Consider the following 23,607-nt stretch of genomic DNA (forward strand, 5'->3'; position numbering starts at 1 on the left):
GTCAGGTTGTTGTCAGGTTGTGTGTTAGGTTGTGTGTCAGGTTGTTGTCAGGTTGGTTTTCTGTAAATCTAAAATCTGAAACACCGACGATGTGCGGCTGAGATGAAAATGAAACAGATATTTGAGTTCAGCTGTGCGAGCTGAAACGTCGGTCTGACCCTGACCTGGTTCATACGAGCTTTTCTGGCTCTGTAGCACAGAAATCTTCAGTGTACAAGGTAACTACAGGTCATCTTATGTCTTTGAACAACCAGTCGATGCTGTTGCTTTTCAGTCTCTTGGCGAAACCAAGGGTTAAAGTTATTTATTGAGGGGTAAAGATGCTGTGACGTCCACTGTCCCTTATTGTCATCCTCTGTTATTGGTGTTTTGTAAAATTATGTCAAATTGTTTTTAAATACAAAAGAGACGAGTGTCATCACTAACCACTTAGCTGCCCCCCCCCCCCCCCCCCCCCCCCGCCTGCCAGCCTGCCCCAGGACGCCCGGCAGCGTCTGACTCCGCCGCGCACAGCTCTCTGGCTCTGGACGTGACATTATGATTACAGGCTGCTGAGCGGGAACTCAAGTCTCCATGGTTACACCCGTGACATTTTGGGATGTTGATTCATCGGAAGGGTTGAGGCTTTCTGCCGCCGTCGCTGCCAAGACAGCTGGTGGTGAGGTCACAGCGTCTGCCGGAGGGGCGAGTGTATGTATGTGCGTGCTTTTTGTAGAGTCTGGAGGGGGGGGGGGGGTGTTAATGGAGGGAGGAAAGGTGAGGAGGAAGAAAGGATGTGAAAGGAGGGCGGAGGGAGGTCTGGTTGAGGAGGGAGACGGTGGAGGACTCTGGAGGGAACTCAGAAAGGGCAAAACATCTGGCCACGAGCTACTCGTCACACCAGCTGATATTTCCAGAGAGTGTGTGTGTGTGTGTGTGTGTGTGTGTGTTGCAGGTAACGGTGGTTTTTTTTTTTTTTTTTTGATCAGACATGCATAATTTCTCTACTTCAATGCTGACAGTCGTATATTAACCAGAGTAAAATTCAACAGCCTCTGCTCATGCCAACCTTTGAAGTCGCCGCTCTGAGCGACTTCGAGAAAGAAGAAAAAAAAAAAAAGTCATGATGAAATTCTGGTGAAATTTCCCTTTAAAATAGATTTCCCAAATAGAAAGGCAAACTTTTCCTTCCCTTCACTCCCTCAGCACTTTTCCTACCTTACATTCCTTTCCTCTTTCTTTTTTATCCAGAAATCCTGCCTTCCTTTCCCTTCATCGCCGCTTCCTCTTTCCTTTCCCTCCTCTTCATCCATCCATCGTTTCCTCCTCCTCACAATAAATATCACCGTATATTTTTATTCATCAGGTTAAAGTGTACTTATTAAGGAAGAGCTGAACGAGAAGCCAGGATATCGTAGGCAACTCAAAGAGAAGCAAAGACAGTCTTTAGAAACCAGAATAGTCCTCATTATTATTATTAGAAGTCTCTTATTATTATTATAGTTATTATTATTACTAGTATAACTGTTATTAGGATAAAATAAAGTTCCTTGGCCCTTGTTGATGCAGAGAGAGAGAGGGTGCAGGCTATCGACAGCAGAGTGGTGGTTCCACGCCGTTCCCGTTCATTCCCAGTGATTCGGTCGGAGTTAAATCCACAGTTAAAGGGGAGGTTCCATGTGTCCTGATACATTTTTGCAAACTTTAAAGTGATTTGTCCCTTTTTTCCTGTTGAAGCTGGGCTCCTTCCTTTTCATGTTTAATTGTAGTTCCATTTAAATTCCAGAGGTTTTAAAATGATTAATTTCCATTTTTATTCCAGTTTGGTTAAAGGGAAATGCAGCATCTGGAAAACACTGCGTTGAAAACCAAAGAGGAACTTTGGCAATATTTCCCTTCTGAAAAGTTGCTTTGGCTCCTTGTAAATCCATAATAATCATGTGTGTTTGAATCTCCAAGAGGAAAGAAGAAAAATGTGTACCCTCCCTTTAAACTCGTCCTTTGTTCTCTTTGCGGCGTGTGTGGAAAATGGCAGGTGTTCATAAAGACAGGCTGCTGTGACTTTGTGAGCCATGAAAAGATGCGTGTTGACCTGATCATCGGTACGGTGCATTGAGAAGGCTGCATGGAAACAGCACGGCCGCCGAGACCCGCTGCTGGTTCATCCCTGTCGTCAACGGCAACGCAGCAGCAAAACAAATCCTCAGCAGCTGAAAAACATTTTCAAACATCAATCGACAACTCAAGGTCAGTCATAAACTTTGAAACTATGACGATCGCTAAACATCCCCAGAGGCTAGAGAAGCTATTTGCACGTGTGGCGTTATCGCAGTGTAAAGTCTCAGGAACAGACAGTTGTGAAAAACTTATCTGTTTACAGGAAAATAAATCATAAACCTCACATTCTCAGTGCAAAACAAAAGTCTCACACTGAGTGGTCAGCTAGCTAGGTAGCTAGCTGAGTTAGCTCACTAGAGGGTCACTTTGTTGGCTTCCTTGCTGTCTAGCTAGTTAGCCTGCTCAGTAGAGGGTTAGCTCTGTAGTTTGTTAGCTCTGTAGCTAGCCTATGACCTCACAGCTGTACTTTATGACATATGGTCACATTATATTATATTGTATTGTTAAACTGTCACATTATAGTGCCTGCTAGCTATGTAGCTCGTTAGCTAACTTGTATAGGGTACTGTCTTTATGAACGTCTGCCATCTGAGGACCTCCTGTCCTCACTCTGTGACCACTGCTGACGCCGATCCTCAGAACACGCTCCGTCTTTTGGAAATACAGCATTCTAGAATTCCACAGCGGGATTCCGGAACCCGTCCGGCTGAGTTCTCGAACACGTTCCGCTGGATTCTCGTCCCCCCGCCTCTCTCTCTGCTTCTCTCCCTCCGAATGTGTTCATCCATTTCGCAAACAAACAAAGAAAAACAGTTTGGTTGTCCCTCTCTCCTATAGCTGCGTGGTGACCGAGTCCTCTATGACCTCACAGCTGTCCTCTATGACATCATCACACGGCCCCACCCACCCGCCCATCATCATCACCCTTCCTCTTCCCCCTCTTCCGTCCACATCTCCCTCGCCCGCTCCTCCCACGCCTCCGCCCTGGAAAACGTCCTCACTGGAGTCCAGGAGGCGAGAGCTGGACTCGGACATGTTGGAAGCACAGTGCAGGGATTGGCAGGGACACGGGGGCGGGAGGGGCAGCGTCAGGAGTGAGTCCCGCCCGTTCGTCCTCCGCGGCGAGAACGAGGGATTATTGATGTCGACTGAGCGGCCCACCTCGTTCAGGTGAGTCTCGCTTCTGGTCACGTCACTGAGTCCGAAGTCGGAGTGGCTGTGGCTCCCCAGGGGGCGGAGCAACCCGTCAGAGATGGTGTAGGAGGGCGGGGACTGGAGGGGAAGAGGCATGGGCGGGGCTTTGCGTTTGGAGCGGGAGAACAGGTAGGAGAGGCGTTTGAAAGAGTCCGTTTTTGCCCTTGGAGCCGAGAAGCGCTGCAGACGACTCCTCGTACGAGCGAGTGATGATGAGAACGATGAGGTGAATGATGAAGATGGCAAGGGCAGGACGGTGGTGGAGGACGGAGGGATGACGGTCGTCTTCAGCCCGTTGCTCTTTGGTTTCCCCTCCTCTTCCTCCTCCTCTTCTCCCCATCCAATGCCCTCCTCAAGCTCCGCCTCCTCCACCTCTCCCCCTCTTTCTATCTGGGTCATTCCAGAAATGGAGCGCACCAGGGCGGAGACGCCGAGCGTGGGCGTCGGCCCCGTGTCGTCCTCCAGTGGGGTCATGAAGGTCACGCTCTTTGACCTCTGGCCTCCACCGCCGTCACCCGATTCGCTGTCATCCTCGGAGGCCATGGCACCATCCTCTCTGGTTGTCTCGCTGGAGGAAGAGTAGTGCCGCCGGGGAGGACGCCGGTTGCCAAGGAGATCCAAGACCTCATAGCGGAAACTGGAGATGTCCTGTTTCAACTCCTAGAAAGAGAGAGCGACAGGAAATGAAGGGAATAAAATTAATCTTTTAAAGAACAAGGAGTAAAAAGTCGTTACCAAGCGAGATCGACATGAGAAGAAGAAAAACAATCACAACCTTGTTCTTCAGCTTTAAAGGGAACAAACATCTGATATCTGGAGGAAGATGAAGGTGAAGAGGATGAGGAGGATGAGGAGGATGAGGAGGGAGGAGGTGGGAGAGATGAGAGTGATGACAGAGGAGGTGAAACAGTCTATAGAAGCAGAGGGTGAAGAGAAGGGTAAGGACTGTGCAGTGGGAAGGAGGATGAGAGAGGAAGATCGAGGTCAAGAGAGGAGAAGAGGAGAGAGGATGAATAAAGTGGAGGGGGGGTCGGTTTATACTCATTCACTTCATCTGACTAAATAAATTCACTTACTCTTCATTCATTTCAAGCTCTTTGTGTTTATGTTAATTTATGGCTTCAGTCTATCAACATAATAACATAATGTACAGCTAATGAACCTTTAACGCCTCGACTCTGTGGCTGGTAAAGATTCTGGAGGGGGGTTTCATTCTGGAAAAAAACATTTAGAAAACTATTTAGGTTTGCATTGAGAAGAGTTTTCTTTTGGCCAATAAGAGTGAATCTTGTTTTTTTAATTTAAAAATTTAGGCTGTTTTATGTTTTGTTCGTCTAATGACTAATCAATCAATTAATTAAAAAAGGCTAATTGAGGAACTATACGAATGTAAAAAACAATCTCAGCACCATCCTGATGAAAATAAAACAGCCAAGACTCAATGATGCCAAAAAAGAACAAAAACCTGAAACTAATCAGATGCAACATTGCAAAATTGATAAAATTTAAATAAAAATAAAACATGTAATTAAAAAAAAAAAGCTAAATTAATATACAACATGCTGGGACATCATCATCATCATCATTTCAGACTCACTGTCAGAATTATTTTACAGTAATTTTTTGATTAGCTGATATTTGATTTGCGATTCTCTGATATTTCATAAACATTTTCATTTTACAACGTGAGTTAATTCATATAAATAATGAGCAGATTGAAATCGTCCTCAGCTGTTATGATCGTCTCATCACTCTAAAGCTCATGTGAACAATAAACAACGTGGTAATGTGATCAGTTACCAGGACTCCTCCATGTTTGTTCTGGAGACACTGATTTTTATTTTGAGTGACAGAAGATAAACGCCTGCAGAGACGCTTCTGTCTCTGTCTTCACCGGCCACGTGTGATCCAAACGCTGCACATGTGGCTTCAATCCTCAGAGAAGAAAACACTGAGATTTACTTCAACATGCACCTGATGTTACACATTTTAAACACACACACACACACTGGGGGTGTGAAAGTGATTCAGTCCAATGTGCACCTGATGTTGTTTTTGCACTGAAAAGCCCATAGGAACTTTCCACTTCAAAGCCCCGGCTGGGCTCCAGAGGCATCATGGGAACTGACTCCAGCTCTGAAACAGCTCATAATAATTTATTGCTCAGAAGATTTGGAAAAAGCACAGAAAACTCTCCTCAAGGATCATCGACAGGGAGCTGTAGGTATCGATCAGAGCGGAGGAGAAGACGTGCCTCAGAGTTCGAAAGATCGTTTAATTTTTAACTGAATCTGCCTTTGGTTTCAATAAAACCTGCAGCACAAACACGAAGCAAACAGTCGGTGTGCAGCTGCTCTGCAGGGCGTCCAGCTACTCACTATACGATTTGCTGTTTACACACTACACTGTGTGAGCACAGACACTGGAAACATCCTGAAAGTTACCTTCAGTTTTCTTCTTGCTCATTTTATTTTGTTATCATCTTTTTTCCTTCTTCCTTTTTCTTCTCATTTATTTATTTATTGATTTATCTGGATCCACAAACGTGTCCGCTGTCCCACAGCTGCTTGTTCTGGTCACACACCTTAAAGTTTTCCTCCGTTAGTCCCTCGTCGGTCTTGGCGCTGCGGATCATGGCCGCCACGTACCTCTTCACCAGGCTCCGGATCACTTCCTGCAGAAGACAGTCGCCATGGTTACTGAACATACTCACTTATTGTTATTTTACTGTTTTACTTCACATGTTTTGTTGTTGTTACTTCATTGTTTACATTAGTGGTTCTCAAAGTGGGGTCCGGGGGCACCCAGAGGAATAATTTATTTCTGCTTTAATTCCATCCATAAGAAACACAATGACAGGATGTCATTGGTTGTGGTTTTCTAACACTTCCTGGAATAAAACATCTAAAAGCAAGAACCTTATCATTTGGGCTCTGTGGTCTAATTTGTCTCAGTTCTGGGTCCTTGATGGTAAAAAGTTTTAAGATTTAAATCATTTACAGGTCAGTAAGTTTGTAGAAAGTTTCCTGGAAACAACCACGTAGTTTTCAGTTTGACCAGATTCAAGTTATTCTATTAATCTGTCGTCAGGAAAGTGTGTGACAACAACAAACAATATTAATAATTATTTAAACTGGTTGGGCAGATCTGACATGAAGTGAAACTTCATTCGCTTGTTCATTCAGATTTTTTTTTCAAGGAAACTCATCAGGACATTTCATGAAAATGATGCAGCAGGTGTTACAGTAATTATAACCATTTTTTGTCTCATATATTTAGGGACCTTTAAGATTTACACACACACACATTGTGTTTTACTGTGTGCTTATTTTAAGATGTGTTCACTTGCCGTTGATCACGCCGTGCAGCAGGATTCAAGCTGACTGATGAATTTAAATGTTATTGTCTCATTAAGTAATCAGCCAATGAGGCGGCTGACCCTTATTGATTTATAGACCAAAGACAAATTCACCAGCATTTGGTGCTCAGTGGGTGGTATTTCAAACCCTGACACACTGCTACAGCACACACACACACACACACACACACACACACACATTAACACACACTGACACTCTGCATCCTCCCACAGTCAACACCTGTGACTGCCAAACAGGACGCTCTGGCATGCTGTCACTCTCCGCCGCTGCCAAAACACACCACACACTCTGCTGAAGAAGTGAAGGACAGATTCCTGCAACAATCCTTAAAAACGTGGACGGGTATCAAAGCAACGATCGGTGCGGCCAAATGAAAAGTACTGGCGCTCCTGCGTTTGTAGTCGCTGCCAGTGCTGAGGTGTCAAACCACAAGAGCTCAGTCTCCAGTTGATTCGCTGAACGAATTCTTACAAACTGGACATCGAGATGACAATCAGTGCTGCCAAAAACAATGTACACTTTGTTTTACTATCAACATAAATGCTGAAAAGCTCCAGCTAAGTTTAACTTTGGAGACAAACTCTAAAAATACATCACTTTCTATGCGGAGATGGTGAAACACACTCGCTCCTCCAGATCAGCTCCTCCAGAGACAAAGATCCTCAGGTGATGTGAGGAGTCTGGAGGCTCGTACCTGCAGAGTGAAGCTGACCCGACACCTTTATCACCTTTATCACCTCCTGAAAACCGTGTCCTTGCTGACCTCCACTGGTTTAACTTCTTAACTCGCTGCTGCGAGGTACAGGTGTACTCCAGGACTTTGTGACATCACTGCTGGGTGTGGCCACAGGTGCAACAAACAAACATGATACCTTCGAGAGGGCAGTGAAGAGCTGCTTTTCTGCCTGTTGACTCACTTTTAGCACCAAAACCAGGCAGTGTAAATGTTTCATGAGGAGGAAAATGTACTCAGCATGTTTGTTGGGCCTCAAGGGCACATGTAATAATAACTGGTGTGGAACAGTGGAGGCAAACATTACTTTGTTTACAACTCCACAGGGCACCTTTAATATTAAGCTTTTAGTCGTGTTTGACCAAATCAGAGAAAAGCAAAATCACAGGACCAAGACCTGGACACGTACATGTGTGTTTTTTTGTTTCGTTTTTCAACACAAAAACACTTTCAGTTTCAGGAGCAGCTGGATAAACACACACTTAAAAAAAAGAACCACACACACACACACACACACACACACACACACACACACAGGCAGTTTGTGGGTCCACAGGGAGCTGGTGTTGGTTTGGACACTGCCACAGTAACATGGCCGGGGGAGATGCAATCTGTTGTGTGTGTGTGTGTGTGTGTGTGTCTTTTCAAACCGACACACAGCTACAGTCCTACCTCACCGACTGTCAGACTGGACAGCACTGGGTCTTGAATCCAGCCACTGAAAACAGGCAGGACCGCATGTGTCCCGGGACCCTTATTCGTGGTCTTAAGTACCCGTTCATAGACCCCCAGGTACCAACACAGTGCACTTAACCTTCACTTGATGCACACTGTTCCTAATTCCTCCTTACAGGAGAGTGCCTTTAAACCGTCTGCACAGAGATGGTTTTTAAATCGCTAATTTGTTTATTTTGTCTTCCCTGACTTGAATCTGTCATCTGACTCAGACCAGAATGGAAATAAGCTTTTTGCTTTATTATGTTTTTGTCCTTGACGTTTTTTCTTTCTTCTCCAAATTCTAAAAATAGCATCTGGAGACCAGCCACCCTGTGCTGTTTCTTCTTTTATTACCTTTTTGTACAGACTGGTGCATAATCAGCAGCTTATTTCCTCCTCATACCTGCCTGTTCTTTTTATAACCATATGATTTCTCTCAGCAGGGGCAGAGTGCCGCAGGGATGACGTATGTTTGTAAGCTAACCTGGATGTTAGCGTCACCCTCGATCCCTCGACAAAAAGCCTTTTGGATTATTGAAGAAAAACTCTGTGACAAACAACAGTTTATGAAACTGACGGGTTTTGTTCAGCAGGATCATCTTCACTAATGACTAATGACTAACTTTATGATGTTTGAAGCCTAAATACAATCAGTGGAGGTAAAAATGCTCATGTTAGGCTATAAACCAACGACACCATGGTCACATGACTTCACCGTCACCACCACTAAAAAGCCTTTCCTCTTACAAAGTTAGTCATAGTTTGCAAAAGCACAGCTATAATCACACCAAGGCTGTAAAGGTGGACTGTTCACTACAACCTCTGTAGTTTCATGTAGCCACTTGTTAGCAACCGGCCTTTTCCAATTATTTCTTAAAGGTGGACTAAACCTGGAACAGCAGGACTCTGGAGTTCAGGTTCAATCATACTGGAGGGTTTCTGTAGCTGAAGACCTCTACCACACACACACACACACACACACACACACACACACACACACACACACGAATCCATGACTGTGTACAGACCTGGTAATGCTGGTTCTGTATCAGACTGTCAGCGTGACGTTCCTGCAAAGAGAAGAAGGAGATCATGTTAAACCTGTGACGTCTCATCCTTTTCTTTCCGTCTCCTTCTCCTCCACCCCTCTCTTTTTTAAACAGTGACATCCTCTCTTGAAAACTGATTAAAAGCACCAAACTAAAACAAAAGAGCGGAGGTAACGGATTGCCTCGGGCTGACAGAGCGACACTTTAACAGCCGGGAGAGCTGCTGAGTGATGAACTTCACTTCATCGTTTGTCTCCACTCAGAACAGATACGTAACATTTTCTTCTTTCCTGCTCTTCATTTACATTTCAGGCCTTCAGCTGACGCTCTCAACCACAATCAGGATCATCTATGAGGCAGAAGTGTGAGCATCTTCGCCATGAAACCCACTTCTCAGCTCATCAGATGATGAATCCAGTTGAATCGAGAGCACTGAGAGCGGTTGGCTCATTTTCAGAGAGCCACAGCATCAAACCAGACCTACTGTATATAATCCATAGTTTTTTCATTCAGCAACCAAGCACAAGTAAAAGGTCCTTATGCTGCATTTTGCTTTACAACAGGAAGACGAGGAAAACGGATAAACACACAAGATCATAAATGAGATTAAAAAGGTTCATTTCAATTAAAACAAATGTGGTTTAAGATATTTGCATCAATGCAAGATTAAGTGTTGCTGTTGCAAATTAGTTGTATTTTGGGGGCCATGTTTGAAGCTTGACAACTATAATATTAACACTTGCTAAGTAGTTTTCATGCAGCATGTGTTGGTAAAACTGACTCAGTGAAATTAACAGAGCGCCTCCTCAGGTTTTCATGTGCCCCCTGGCAAACGCACAACTGCCCCCTGGGCTACACAAAACCTGGTTGGGAATTATTGGATTTAATATGTGTTATTGTTCATTGTGGTAACAGAATATAATAAATAAAAAACAGAATCAAATTAAATAAAATTGAACTTCTTTGTGGTTTGTGGTGCAAACGCAAACACTGAATGAAAACAGGGCTCATTATGTTTAGTTTCTATAAATAATATATAGGATTTTATTTTATAATTTTGAACATTAATAAAAAAGAAAATTCAATTTAAAAAAATCAAATATGGTAAAATATGATTTTCAACTTTTTTCTTAATGAATAAAAAAAAACAGGCAAAAATCTGAAACTCATTTGCTTTTTCTCTCCACTTTTCACTATAAAAGCTCAGTTTCTGAATACAGGCTGTGTGCATTTCTCTGTGAACTGAGGCTTTGATACTGTCACAGTATTAATATAGTGTATGTATGTTTTACATGTACACGCAGGATTAAAGATGATTGTTGAGTAAATTCTGTCTCAGAGGTGTGTGTTTTTCAGATAGACTGTGTGTTTCAGTCCCTTCAACAATATCCTTCCACTTCATTTCCTCCTCTGTCACACACACATCCATCATCCCCGTATCTCCCTGTTTTTTCTTTCATACACTTCAGCCACATTTTCATTTTATTTCCATTTCAGCTCAATATTCAGAGCTTCACCTCTGCCTCTGCTTCACTTTCATCATGTTTCACACTCGTCTAACTCAGCCACGCTTCTAATTTGTCTTCCTCTGTCTCCCTGCTGTCCGCTAACACACACACACACACACACACGTAAACCTGCAGTCATCTTCCCCACAACTTCCTCTAACAATCTATCTCTCTCCTCTTCAGAGCTATCATTGCCTTCCATATCTCATGCTGTTTTCCTGCTTACTCTGTCAAAACACACACACACACACACACACACACACACACACACACACACACACACACACCGGCTCGCTGCCTTGATCAGATCTCTGCAGAGCTGTGTGGCTCTGTGAACCTATGTGGGCTGGTTGGCTTATATAACTCAGCTGACTTTAGCTGAGGTGAACATGCCAGCTGCACTGCATGTGTGTGTGCGTGTGTGTGTGTGCGTGTGTGTGTGTGTGAGACAAAGCCTTATCACACTGCACTGCTCGATCACAGTCTCCAGATGACTGGACTGTTGAACGTGTTTATCTGGTGATGCTAACACACAGACACACACACAGACACACACACACACACACCTGATGTCCGTCCATGTGTGTGATTGTATTTCTGTTAACTGACATATATCCATGTCACTCCTGGAATCACTGGGTTTTATAAACTCAGGACAATGAACCACGTGTTCAGTATGAACAGCTGAACCCACACTGATTCCCCACCTGCTGACATTTTATACCATATTAAACTGTTTTAAATAAATAAATGAATTTAATCCAATATGATTAAAGTCATGTCTTTTGGCCAATTTCTCTCTTTATTACAACAGGGACAGTGAGAGAGAGACAGGGGAGTTAGGGGAGAGCGAGAGGACGACATTAGGACTGAGTCTAAATGGTGAAACCTATATGATTATAGTTCAATTAGCTACAATAAAAGGTGACGTTCAAGTTTATCAGGGGAAACAGATCAAAAGTGAGCCACAGAAAAAGAGGGAAAACAAAGGACGAGTGTATTTAAAACAGCAATTAACAAAAGATTTTAATACGTTTTGAGTTTTTTTCTATTTTATGAGAATCATGTAATTGTTCAAATTGTTTAAGCTGCGATGACAAACATCCAGCCTCTCAGATGTGAGGATTTTCTGCTTTTATGTTTCATATCGTTGTAAACTAAACATTTTTTCACCATTGCTGGAACAAAAGAAGCTAATTGGAAGCAGGACCCTGGGTGTTACTGTGATGAGCAGTGTCTTTGTTTTTACTCTGTTAGGTGAATCTGTAATGACAATAATTGAGTTTCCCTGCCTTGTTTTACAGCCTGTTACTGTTTGTTCTTAAACCGGTGGCAGTGGAAGACCAGTCTCAGTCATCACACCAGAATCAATACATGAAATATAACCAGATTTTCCATCTTCTAAACCTTTTCTTATTGACACAACAGTCTCACTCCACTCAATAGCTCTTCTGGAGCTTTTGAACGTATCGAACTATCTTCCTCAGCAGGTGGAGTTTTGACCAGCTGTCAGTGAAAGGTGCACAACTGCTGTTTCCAAGGTCAAGAATGAGCAAAGGTTCTCAAGCAACACAATCGGCCCTGTAAGACCTTCAGGTGCTGTAAAACCTGACAAAGTGGAGATTATTTCCTTAACGTTAGCTGTCAGGTACAGATACATTTTACTTTCATTTCACTAAAACGTTCTGGTTTGTTTATAATCTGCATCATCATCTGAGCTTCTCATGTTCCTGCTGAACTAAAATTTATCATCGTCAAACTGACAAAAATAAACCTGAGGTTGCAGAGGAAACTCGCTGCTCCGGCTCGTGCGACGGCGTCAAACTCACAGCTTGAACGTACACGTCCAATCACAGGAACCAGGCCTCAGTTTGCATGTGAATCCTCCAGTGACTTGTCAACATGAATATCAGCATATGGCCTTTTAGCCCGGCTGAGGCTTGTGCAGCTTGTTTGCATGACTGTTCGGTGACGGGCATATGGCCACGCCGGCATACTAAGCTACACATGAATAAATAAAACATTTACACATATTTATTCCTGATTTTCTCAACTTTGGGAGTTTTGTCTACAGCTGAAGTCGTCAAGGTTAAACTGACTGTCCCATAGGTGCAGCGTTCACTGGTCCGATCCTGGCACCATCAATCACATTCAAGCTCCACTTCAGTTTTATTATCATTTTTTCCTATAAGAATGAATGAACTATCATTTTCTCTGTGGGCTGAGATGCAGCGAGAGTAAAGTGGACGACACAAATAATAAAGGCAAAGAAAACAGAGTAAAAAACAGGCCCTGAGAAAAAGTGCAGGCTGCAGAGGAACCATATCATTTGGCAAAAAGGTAAATAGTGATTATATAACCTTACAGGCTGTTGCTGCAGCAGCTGCCTTGAACGTCCTCAACAATATTTTAAATTACAGCAGAACAACCTTTCAGAATATAGCACATGAGACGGATACCTATGTTTTTTTCATTTAAAGGAAACCACAAGAAACACAGATAAAATAACAATCAAGTCACGTTTTACATCTCCTCTCTCAGGCTTCTCTGGAGCTCCTCCACTCACCGTGAACTCTCGGAGGTTTTCACATTTGTGCGTGTCCTCCCCGGGCGGCTGGCCTCTCCTGCACAGCTTGTTGTGCAGCCACATGAGCAGGTACCAGATGGACTTGGGGCTCGGGATGATGTTGAACGGAGGCGGCAGCGTGCCGCCCTCGTCGAAGTAACTCATCCACAGCTTGGTGCGAGCAAACTTCCACTCGATGTCGGCGTGGTCCTGGAGGGAGACGAGGAGAGGGTTTGTGGAAACGTTACTGGGATCATGTCAGAGCTGAAACTAAATTCTTTTCATTATCAAATATAATTACAGATGACAGATGATTAATTAGAACTAATTCAGCAAATTCTTATACCAAAGTACATGACACCTGCAGATGTGGATGTTAAATATCTGTCTCGATTATTTACTAATCAGTTCATCATCTCAGCACTGGTTAACGTGGTGACCTACAGCGATGAGCTGGTAGGAGTTGTTCATCATGGCGATCAGCATGTTGAGCAGAACCACCAGCGAGATGACGTTGTACGTCCCGAACATGGTCGCCCCCACGAACTCCGTGAACTCGTGCCGGGCTTTCACGTTGGTGACGTAGAGGTTCAAGAGCCCGAATATCGACCAGAACAGCGACTGGAGGGTCTCAAATAACCTGAGGAAACACACAGAGGAGGAAGTGGAGACTTCATTTGTAAAACTTGATGAGCTCCTCAACAGAGCTTTACAACGAGCTGTGCAAGGTAAGAGGACAACAAAGTCAGAATAATCATAAATTAGATCACAAGAGGAACAACAGGAAAATATAAGTGACACATAAAATAAGTAAGTTACACAAGTAGATATTTAAAAGTTCACATTTTGTTAGTTTAAGATCATATTTCATCATGTTGATGAGAACAACACATTTAAACCGATTTAGCATTTAACAGATATTTGGACAGTTAATAATTAGACTGATATGACATGATAAACATGTGATTCAAACCAACCAACCACCTTTAAGTTACAGAAAAATCCCTGAGTGGAAGATAACAGGTTATCAAAACGCTGTCCAGTAAATCATCTCCTTGTATCTGAACATTGCTGGGCTCATGGAGCACACTCAGATCTGTCCACGTGTAAATAAATGCTGAGTATAAAAACCTTCAGGAGGTGTCAGGAAGTGCTGATACTGGTACAGAGTTAATGATATGAGACGTGTCCTGGTGAGATTTAAAAAAAACAAACATTTATTGCCTGTTTTTTACTCAAACTCATGACTGTACCGCAGATCAGCTGGAAGTAAAATCAGACAGACACTGAAGTGGAACTGTTCATAGCTCAGTTAGTAAAATCAGTATTAATGGTGTTGAACTAAAACATCTTGGCACTAAATGTGCCTCCAGATGGCAACACGAGTACAGACACATTCATTGTAATTACACAAACAGACAGAAACTACTCGACTAAAAAAGCTTCTGCCACCACAGAATGAAAGATTAGTACAATAAACAGTTGATCACGGTGTAATCGAGTGAGTATTATTGACATTATAATGTTTCTTATGTGAAGCACATGCGGGACATTAACAGTGGTTCTGTGTTTAGTGACCCAGTGAAGAGTAGATGTGTTTCCACCCGGTCTTTCCTCCACTGTAGAGAGGAAACATCAGATGTGTGTGGAGCGATGAGACGACTGTCATCGTCCTCACGTTTATTCCTACATGAAGCGGAGATGTCAGATTTCCTCCATGTTTTCATCACCGTTTCTCACCACGTTGTTTGAAGTTTGAGTGCTGCTCTTTTAACTGTGTCATCTTTATTGCTCTCTTCTTCTGTGGTGGTTGAATTAGCATCAACTATTGGTTTATCTCATCAAACCCAACTCCTAATGTTGACATAACAGAGGTGGATGGAAACACATTAATTGACTACAAACTGTGTGAGTCAGTCCCCGGCTCCCAACCAGTCCTCCAACCTCAACAACCACACAGGTCGTTTTCCTCAACCCTCTGATACGACCCATAGCAGTGTCTCCTGAAACAGCGCCCCTACGGCGGTAGGCGTGCCGGACCTTGGTTGTTATGGTTACAGTAATAAACACACAGACTGTACCATCAGGGGTTTACCTACCTTCATCGCCATGGTTACTATAATAATGGTCATGGCTTGGTTAGGTTTCAGAAAAGATGGTGATTTAGGTTAAAATAAGTACTTCCTCAACATTAGACGATCTTTGCCATGGTTACAACAATAACAACAAACGGTCATGGATACCAGAAACAACATAAACTGCTATTTGTCATATTATGTCATATGTCATATGTCGACCCACCGTGGACTTTGTCGCTCTATAAACTACGTCACCGCACTTTTCCCTTTGCTCCTGTCATCATTACTACGACCACTAGATGTCGCCTAGCAACAGAACCTAACGATGGGTCATAACAACCTGCTGAAAGACGACCTGTAGGCTGGTAGGAAGACAGTGTCCATGTGTCTCTGGGCAAGTTACTGACCCCCTGACGGCTGCTCCTTCAGTGTGTGAATGTGTGTGAATGTGTGTAAAGCACTCTGAGTGGTCTCTGAAACTAAAAAAAAACACTGTATAAGTGCCGTCCATTCACTCAGCAGTGAGCTCTACACCCAGATCTCACACACATGAATCATCAGTCGCACAACAGGAACGTCTGCATGTATAAAATGTGATGCACTGAACTGCAGGGCTGTTGGCAGGACACAGTGGGTAATGTCCCACTCAGAATAATGAAAAGCTGCACAGCGAACAGTGAGTCTGTGTTTACAAAAGCACGACTGTGACAGAGGAGCTAAATGGAATTCAGCCATTATTAATGTGATTATTTACACCTGTGCTTTTCCCACAGTGCAAGTCAAAACATCTCCAGTGGAAAAGGCTGATTAAAGCATTAACTTCAGCTCAAGTGACGGAGTTAATGTTTGAATATTTAGAGATAAATAAGAGGAAATCTGTGTCCTGGTATCTGAGACTCTACAGTTAATAAGGATGTTGATGAAGACACTGTATTTAAGGTGGACTGGCTGGTTCCTGCCCCCTCCCTCTGCTGTTTTATCAGCTGGTTTCTGAATATTTATGTGAGATTATTTCACTTTTTAACAAAAACTCAACATCTGTGAGTCTATTTTTCACCCCCTCTTCCATCATCATGCTCCTATTATGACGTAACACCTCCTCTCCCTCTCTTTCCATCTTCCTCCCCTCACTCTGCCACTCTCCATCCCTCTGTTTCCTGCCTCATTTCATTTCCCTCCTCTGCTCCATCCGTCGTTTCTCTCTCTCTCTCCATGTCTGTTTGTGCGACAGTGCCGGTTACTGAATTTTTGATGAAGCAACAATTGGTGGCGGCTGACACTACACCGAGAGAGAGAGAGAGAGAGAGAGAGAGAGAGAGAGAGAGAGAGAGAGAGAGAGAGAGAGGGGGCTTTGTCTGCAGGGTGTCATATTTGTGCTGCATAAAATATTCAACACTCCAGCATTTATTCTCATTACAGTGTGTGTGTGTGTGTGTGTTTACAGCTTGTGAGTGATGGAATTAAGTTTCTGTAAACCTGTATGGATGAAATATGTTTGTGTGTGTTTATTTAACAAGAGAGGGAGAGTCAGAGGGCGAGAGACTGAGGAGAGTGTGTAAATGAAGAGAGAGAGAGGTGGTGGTGGGGGGGGGGGGCGGTGACGTTACGTAGCAGTTATGAAACGAGGAGAAGAAGAAGAGATGAAGCGAATAAAGAGAAATAAACCTCTCTCTCTCTCTTGAACCTTTTCTTTCTCTCATTAAGAACAATTTAATTATTTCTACTTTCATTCATTAATTATTCTTGTTTTTTATTCATTTATCTTTCATCTCCTTCCTCACCTCTTATCTCCTCTCTCCACTTGTCTTTTCCTTCTTTTCCTCGTCTCCTTACACTTCTGTTCTTGTTTAATCTTTTCTATTCCTATCCTACCTGTTTCCTCTCCTTGGTCCCTTTACTCTCCTGTCCACACGCATCGTTTCCTTTCCTTTTTTCCTCTTCTCTCTTCCTTGTTTCCCATTCTTTTCTCATCTCCTTTTCTCATTTATTCTGTTCTCCACTCATTTCTCTTTTCTCCTTTTTCCTAATCTCCTATCATTTCCTTGTTTCCTCCTCTCTCTTCTCCTTTCCTTGCTTGTTTGTTCTCATCTCCTAGTTTCTTCTCCTTTCCTTGTCTCTTCTTCTTTCCTAATTTCCTCTTTTCTCCTTTCCTTATTCCTTACCTTTTTTCATCTCCCATCTTTTCCTTCATTCCCTCTTCTCACCTCTCCTTGTTTCCTCGTCTCCTCTCCTCTCTCTCCTCCAAGCCGAGTCATAAACAGCTGATCCTCTCAGCCCCTCAGTCATTTCACTGTTACAGTTCTGCAGTTGTGTGGGAGGCAGCCTGAGAAACAGTGTGTGTGTGTGTGTGTGACATTGACATTTGTGTGTTTGTGTGTTTGGACTTGGCAGCTTGACAGTGGACAATTAAATCATTCCAGCCTATACTGCTTATCTTGCTTATGAATATTTAAGAATGTGTGTGTGTGTGTGTGTGTGTGTGTGTGTGTGTGTGGTCTTGGCACTACTGTACAGTTGAATCACTGCAGCCTGCTGTGATTATGACGACTGACGCTGACAGAGGACCAGATCAGAGACTAACAGCAGGAACTACACACAGAAAACACAACATCTGGCTTCAGTTTACACAGGAAGTCACGTTCATGTTCAACTAAACTGCAACAGGAAGCAGGAAACAGCTGAGATCAGATTATGTTTTTCTTTTAATGTAATGAGGAAACGTTCATTTATGTGTTTAACGAGTTGAGAGAGTGTCGTGTGTGGTGAAAATATAGTAAAGCAATATTTGTGTGATGGCAAAGAAAAGGTAGAGTGAGGAAGAGAGTGAGACAGACACACACACACACACACACACACACACACACACACACACACGTGCGCTCATGCAGCATGGCACACAACGATCAAACACATTAATGGTGATGAGTGTGTGTGAAGTGCAGACGAGTGGAGATGAGAGACACCTGAGCAGAAACAGGAAATGATCCTGTGAAATAACTCAAATGTTGATAAGTGTGAATTATAACGTGAACAAGCAGGATGCAAACACACACACACGCAGCATTGTAACCTCATGAATGCTGATGCATGCTGCTGCCTGCGGGGCTGCGATCGCTGCGTTTGTGTAATGCATCATCTCAGCCGTCGCCGTGGCGATCTGCTCGCTCATTTAGCTCCAGCATGAGGCTGATTTGTTTCCTGCAGACTCTGATCCACCAGCAACATGTCAGAGCCGACAGCCGCTGAGAGACCTTTCTTTATTCAAGTCAAGGTTTTCATGTGCTGGTTCTTGTTTTTAGAGACAGGTCAGCACCGACTTTTTAATATTTAACCCAAACAAAAACCTTTCTCTGACCTGAGCTGAGCTTAAACACCTGCATCATGATTTACTGTCACAAATACTGAGGAGAAAACTACTGAAACATTTTGCTAAACCTTTATGAAACGTATTTGCATGAGCTGCAAATGCATGTGCATAACTGTGAGTGTACCTGCTGCTTAATATAAAGTGTTTTATATTCAACACTTCACAGCGTCACATATTGTTCTTGTTGAAGTTCGTGAGTCCTTTAAGTGCTGAGTTTCTGTTTGAGAGGAAATTAACTCCTGATGAATCTGTGCTGCAGAAACAGACCAGAGAGAAACACTTCAACCTCAAACTGTGTGTTACAAGCAGAACACTGGAAACGTACTTCTGCAACGTCTCTGCACTTTCTTACAAGAGTCTTATGTGAACCTGCCTGAAAAAATGTTGAATATATTTTCTGCATATAAATACAAACTCTTTCCCTTCAGTCACCACAGACTCAGTTTGAAGTGGCAGGTTTGATCTGTCGTTTCATCCTCTCGGCTCCTCACGGTTCCATCATCGTCCCAAGATCCTCACCGGAATGGAATCGATCGCAAATCAATACAGCCATCATCTAAAACAAACCACGCGCCTCATCAATACTTGGCCACTGACTGGGCTTGGCTCCCGCTCTGCCTCCCTCAGCAAAGATACACTGGATCCGCACTGTGTGTGTGTGTGTGTGTGTGTGTGTTGCAGAGCTGACACAGGAGCCATAATTCAAACTCGGCCTCTCAATGAGCTCAACCCTGGTTTCCACGTTTGCGAATCTGCGGCTTCACAGCAGAAAAAACAACACATTAATATTCTTCACGTCGACTGAACGAGCCGAGCTCCCACTCCACAGCAAAAATCATTTCCATATCATTATCTGCTGCAACGGTGCTTAAGAGCAGGATCCATGAATATGTGTGTGTGAAGGTTTGAGTTATGGTCAATGCAGCACCTCCCCACACACACACACACACTGTACTTGGACAGGATTTGATTCTCAGTGTGATGTGTGTAAGAACTTTTTTTTTTTTTTTTTTTTTTTTAATCATCCAGAGACAAACTGACCTTTAGCACTGAAAACAAAGTGCAGCTGAAGCTAAAAGCTGAAAATATCATTTATTCTGTAGCAGGACGAGTTGAAACCAGTGACGCCAGATGAGTCAGAAAAAGTCGAGGAGGACGTGACGTCTGTACCAAACTCCATGGTGGTCCACAGTTGAGAGATACTGATGGTGGCACCACATGAAAAGTCAGAGAACCACCAAAACATGTAGGGTTCATCCTCTGGGAACCATGGATGTCTGCACAAAGAATCATCTCAATGCATCTAATAGCTGTTGAGATATTGATTTTATATCACTGTCGACCAAAATGGTGGAGCAGCCAACATCCCTGCAGCCACGCGGCTAAATAAAGCTGCTTCTATTGTACTGTTGAGAGATGGAAAACTGTAAATACGCTCAGAGTTACATTATTTAACATACAAATAAAGCTGTTATGATATAAAGACTTAACAAAAAGAAGAAACACATACATACTAAATTCATCAGCTGCAGATCTAATGTTCTATTTCAGGATTAAAATAATCTGAATTATTCATTTCATTTGTCCTGAGCAGGAGCAGAAAAACACAGATCCGTCCGACGACAACAGGATTAACATTTCTGTACCTGTAAAGTGTGTCTGCAGTGTGTGCTGCACTCAAACAGCACGTTTGTATATCAGGCCGCTGCAGTTTCACCTATTTTTCAGTGTCACCCCTTCACAGATCCGTGAACACACACACACAGACGTGAGGTGGGCGTTGGGGATGCTACTCACGTTGAGAAGGCGTTGTTCTGCCTCTCGCAGCGGATGCCCTTGCAGTTGTTGGGTTCCTCTGACGCCTTGGTCTCGTAGTAGAAATACAACTGGTTCAGACCGTTAGCAAATGCCAGCAGGACCTGCACAGGAAACAGAAACAAAACACACACACTTCATTTAATCCATCCTGAAATTCTCATACTAACATGTTCATATTCTAGAGCTCAGATCGATTCTGAAGCAGCTTTTTTCCCGTTGAAATGAAGCTGTTTGGTGATTCTGGACCTAATGTTTCAGACCGTCGGCTCCTGCACACAGCTTTCTTCTGAACCAGGACACCAGAGTTACGTAAAGCGAGCATGAAGCAGCGGCTCACTGGGATTGATTTTAGGACTTCAGGGAGCTAAACAATTCACAAGTGGATCGTGTTGTAGGTTAGGAGCTCCCCTGAGGTGAAATTAATGAGATCTGAACGCAATGAAATAATCATGTCCTACTACCAACAATCAAGGGTACAGCATGACGAAGATTTGCTCGCTTTCATCATGGTGGGGTGAGTGAAGAGGGATCAAAACTCCTTATAAGGAAGCAGGAAGGATGTGCACCTAACCGGGGACGTACTGTTGCACCTGTCTCTGCTGTATCTGTGCTGTAAACTGTATGAGGCGAAAAAGACTGTTGTCACAACATGTCCCAAAGAGCAAAGTAAATGCAGCCTGTACTTTTTTCTTCTGGCCTCTTATACAGCATGACTGTAAGATGCCACTTCCACATTTGGAACAGAGAAACTGGTCCGGCTGTCAGTCAGTACCAGAGGGTAACAGCTGGACTCTGCCCAGATGTGCAAATACATGGACCAGATTTGGGCCGAAGACTCAGACACGTGTTGGGCCAGAAGTTTTATTTTGCTAATGTATGTTCCCAACACAATCCTCTGACTTTTGGTAATCAAAATTTTAAATCATACTTAAATGCTAACATTTAGCATGCTAACATACCAAACGTCATTCTAAATGTTAGCATGATGCATGAAACTGAAAACTATAGTAAGCAAAGGCAAAGGTTTAGCATGCTAGCATCCTCCAGTAATTGCTAATGTATATGTTATCTTGCAAACTGCTGAAAGTTAACCTAATGCTAACATGCATTAGTGCTAACACTGCACTCAAACTGATGAAAGCTGAGCTAAGTCTTGACAATGTGAATCTGATTTGTCCTGAAATGGCCACCGTACAGGCTAAACATACAAAAGAGTAGTTAGCAAAGAGGAAAAACAGCAAAGTTCAGTTAGCTTACCTAAAAGTAAAACCATATACTTAAGTTTCAAACACAAGCAGCTGTCCGCATGCAAAACTGATAACATTTCTGTAGAAGTTATATTGTTTGTCCAATCCAGAACAAAATGTGACACAATTTAAAGAGCAACTAACAAACTTTTATCTTGAACATGTCAGAACTCTGATCAACACTTTAATCTAGTAGCTCTACAAGTAGCAGAGCAAACACTTTAAACCAGGATAATATATATAACAATAGATAGTGGAATAAAGTGATGGTTGCACGTAGGCAGGGACAGAAAGGTCTTACCAGACAGTAAATGAAGAGGAACTTGAGGATGTCCAGCAGCATCCTGCCCAGTGAGATCTGCAGTGGCCCGAGGTGGGAGTTTGCAGTGAAGAGGGAGATGAGTCTGAGCGAGCTGAAGATGTTGGCGATGGCGAACAGAGCCTCAGCTATCAGCGTCGGGTGCCACATCTCCCACTCCTCTCTGGGACGAGAGGAGTTATACTGGAGGAAGGAGAGAGACACAGAGGAGGACAGATGGGGGTAGGATGAGGAGGAAGTGGAGGAGATAAGAAGAGAGAGAGAAAGAAAAAAATGAGTTTAGAGAGTTTATTACGAGCAGACATAAGAGATAGAGTCAGAGAAGCTGATAAAAGACTTTATCAATGAAAAATACACTTTCACACACACAAGCTGAGCCAGTTTGAGATTCACTGTGGCTCTCAGTGTTTCTCTGCATCACAATGAGACACGCTCTCTGACATTCACGCTTGTTTTCCGTCTCACCAGGAGTTAGATGAGGACACTGATATCAGTTTTATCTCTGTGCATTCCCTACAGCGATCAGACTGGGACATGTAAGCATAGCTAGCTTAGCACAAAGATCAAATCCAGGAGAAAACTGACGGCCCCCAACAAAAAGAGAAGGAAAGCATTTTCTAATATGTGCAAAAGAGACTGTTCTGGAGCTGTTACGTTTAATGCAGCGAGGCTAGCAGTTTGCACCTGTTTCTACTCTTTGCCCTAAACTGAGCCAAATGCTTTTCCCAGAATGCATTTGTTGTTTGTCCAAATGTCTATCAAGATTCAAATTTTAACTGAATTTCCAGAAAATCAGCAAAAGAAAATCTAAATTGAATGCACATTTATTTTCACTACTGTTCTGCAAACATCAGGAATCGACTGTATCGACATGAAGATCTGGTGGGGCCGATCCTCCAGGTGGTGCAACAAGGTGACGTCGAAACAGTGAGAAACATTGTGGAAAACGTGATGAGGATTTGGCACCGTAGGCCCTGAGCATCACCCTGCCTCCCCCTGCCTCACCCTGCATCCCCCTGCCTCCCCCTGCCTCACCCTGCCTCCCCATGCCTCACCCTGCATCCCCCTGCATCCCCCTGCATCCACCTGCCTCCCCCTGCCTCCCCCTGCCTCACCCTGCCTCACCCTGCATCACCCTGCATCCACCTGCCTCACCCTGCACCCCCCTGCCTCCCCCTGCCTCCCCCTGCCTCACCCTGCCTCACCCTGCCTCACCCTGCATCACCCTGCATCCCCCTGCACCCCCCTGCACCCCCCTGGACCCCCCTGCATCCCCCTGCCTCCCCCTGCCTCCCTGATGGACATGGTTGGGTCAGACGTGTGCTTTGTTGCACCTGTCATACAAATAATGACCAAGCTGAAGATCCACAGTGTCGCTCAGAGCTCAGAGTCAGTGTGGACAAGTCTTTATGGGACTAAAGGTCGGGTTGGATCTCGAGTCCCATCTCCTACAACACTGTATTCTTTTAACCAGAACCAGGACCTTTCTGGAACCCTAACGACTGAACTGCAGCGATGGCAGATCAGAAAACAG

At 43.6% G+C, this 23,607-nt stretch overlaps 1 protein-coding gene across 1 annotated transcript in view; it reads right to left on the minus strand.

Moving 5' to 3' along the window:
• Window positions 1–23,607, minus strand: part of trpc5a (transient receptor potential cation channel, subfamily C, member 5a) — a 106,928-nt gene continuing 83,321 nt past the window's right edge. The window contains exons 12-18 of the mRNA XM_071459415.1: window positions 22,056–22,256; window positions 20,487–20,608; window positions 13,689–13,884; window positions 13,245–13,454; window positions 9,150–9,191; window positions 5,876–5,965; window positions 1–3,951 (exon numbers count right to left, since the gene is read on the minus strand). Of these exons, the coding sequence (XP_071315516.1) occupies window positions 2,929–3,951; window positions 5,876–5,965; window positions 9,150–9,191; window positions 13,245–13,454; window positions 13,689–13,884; window positions 20,487–20,608; window positions 22,056–22,256 (1,884 nt within the window). The 3' untranslated portion in view covers window positions 1–2,928. The remainder of the gene's footprint in view (window positions 3,952–5,875; window positions 5,966–9,149; window positions 9,192–13,244; window positions 13,455–13,688; window positions 13,885–20,486; window positions 20,609–22,055; window positions 22,257–23,607) is intronic.

Source organism: Trachinotus anak, unplaced genomic scaffold (assembly GCF_046630095.1).
Source record: "Trachinotus anak isolate AG129_WGS33_773 ecotype Australia unplaced genomic scaffold, CSIRO_AGI_Tana_v1 ptg000023l, whole genome shotgun sequence".
NCBI classification, from domain to species: Eukaryota; Metazoa; Chordata; class Actinopteri; order Carangiformes; family Carangidae; genus Trachinotus; species Trachinotus anak.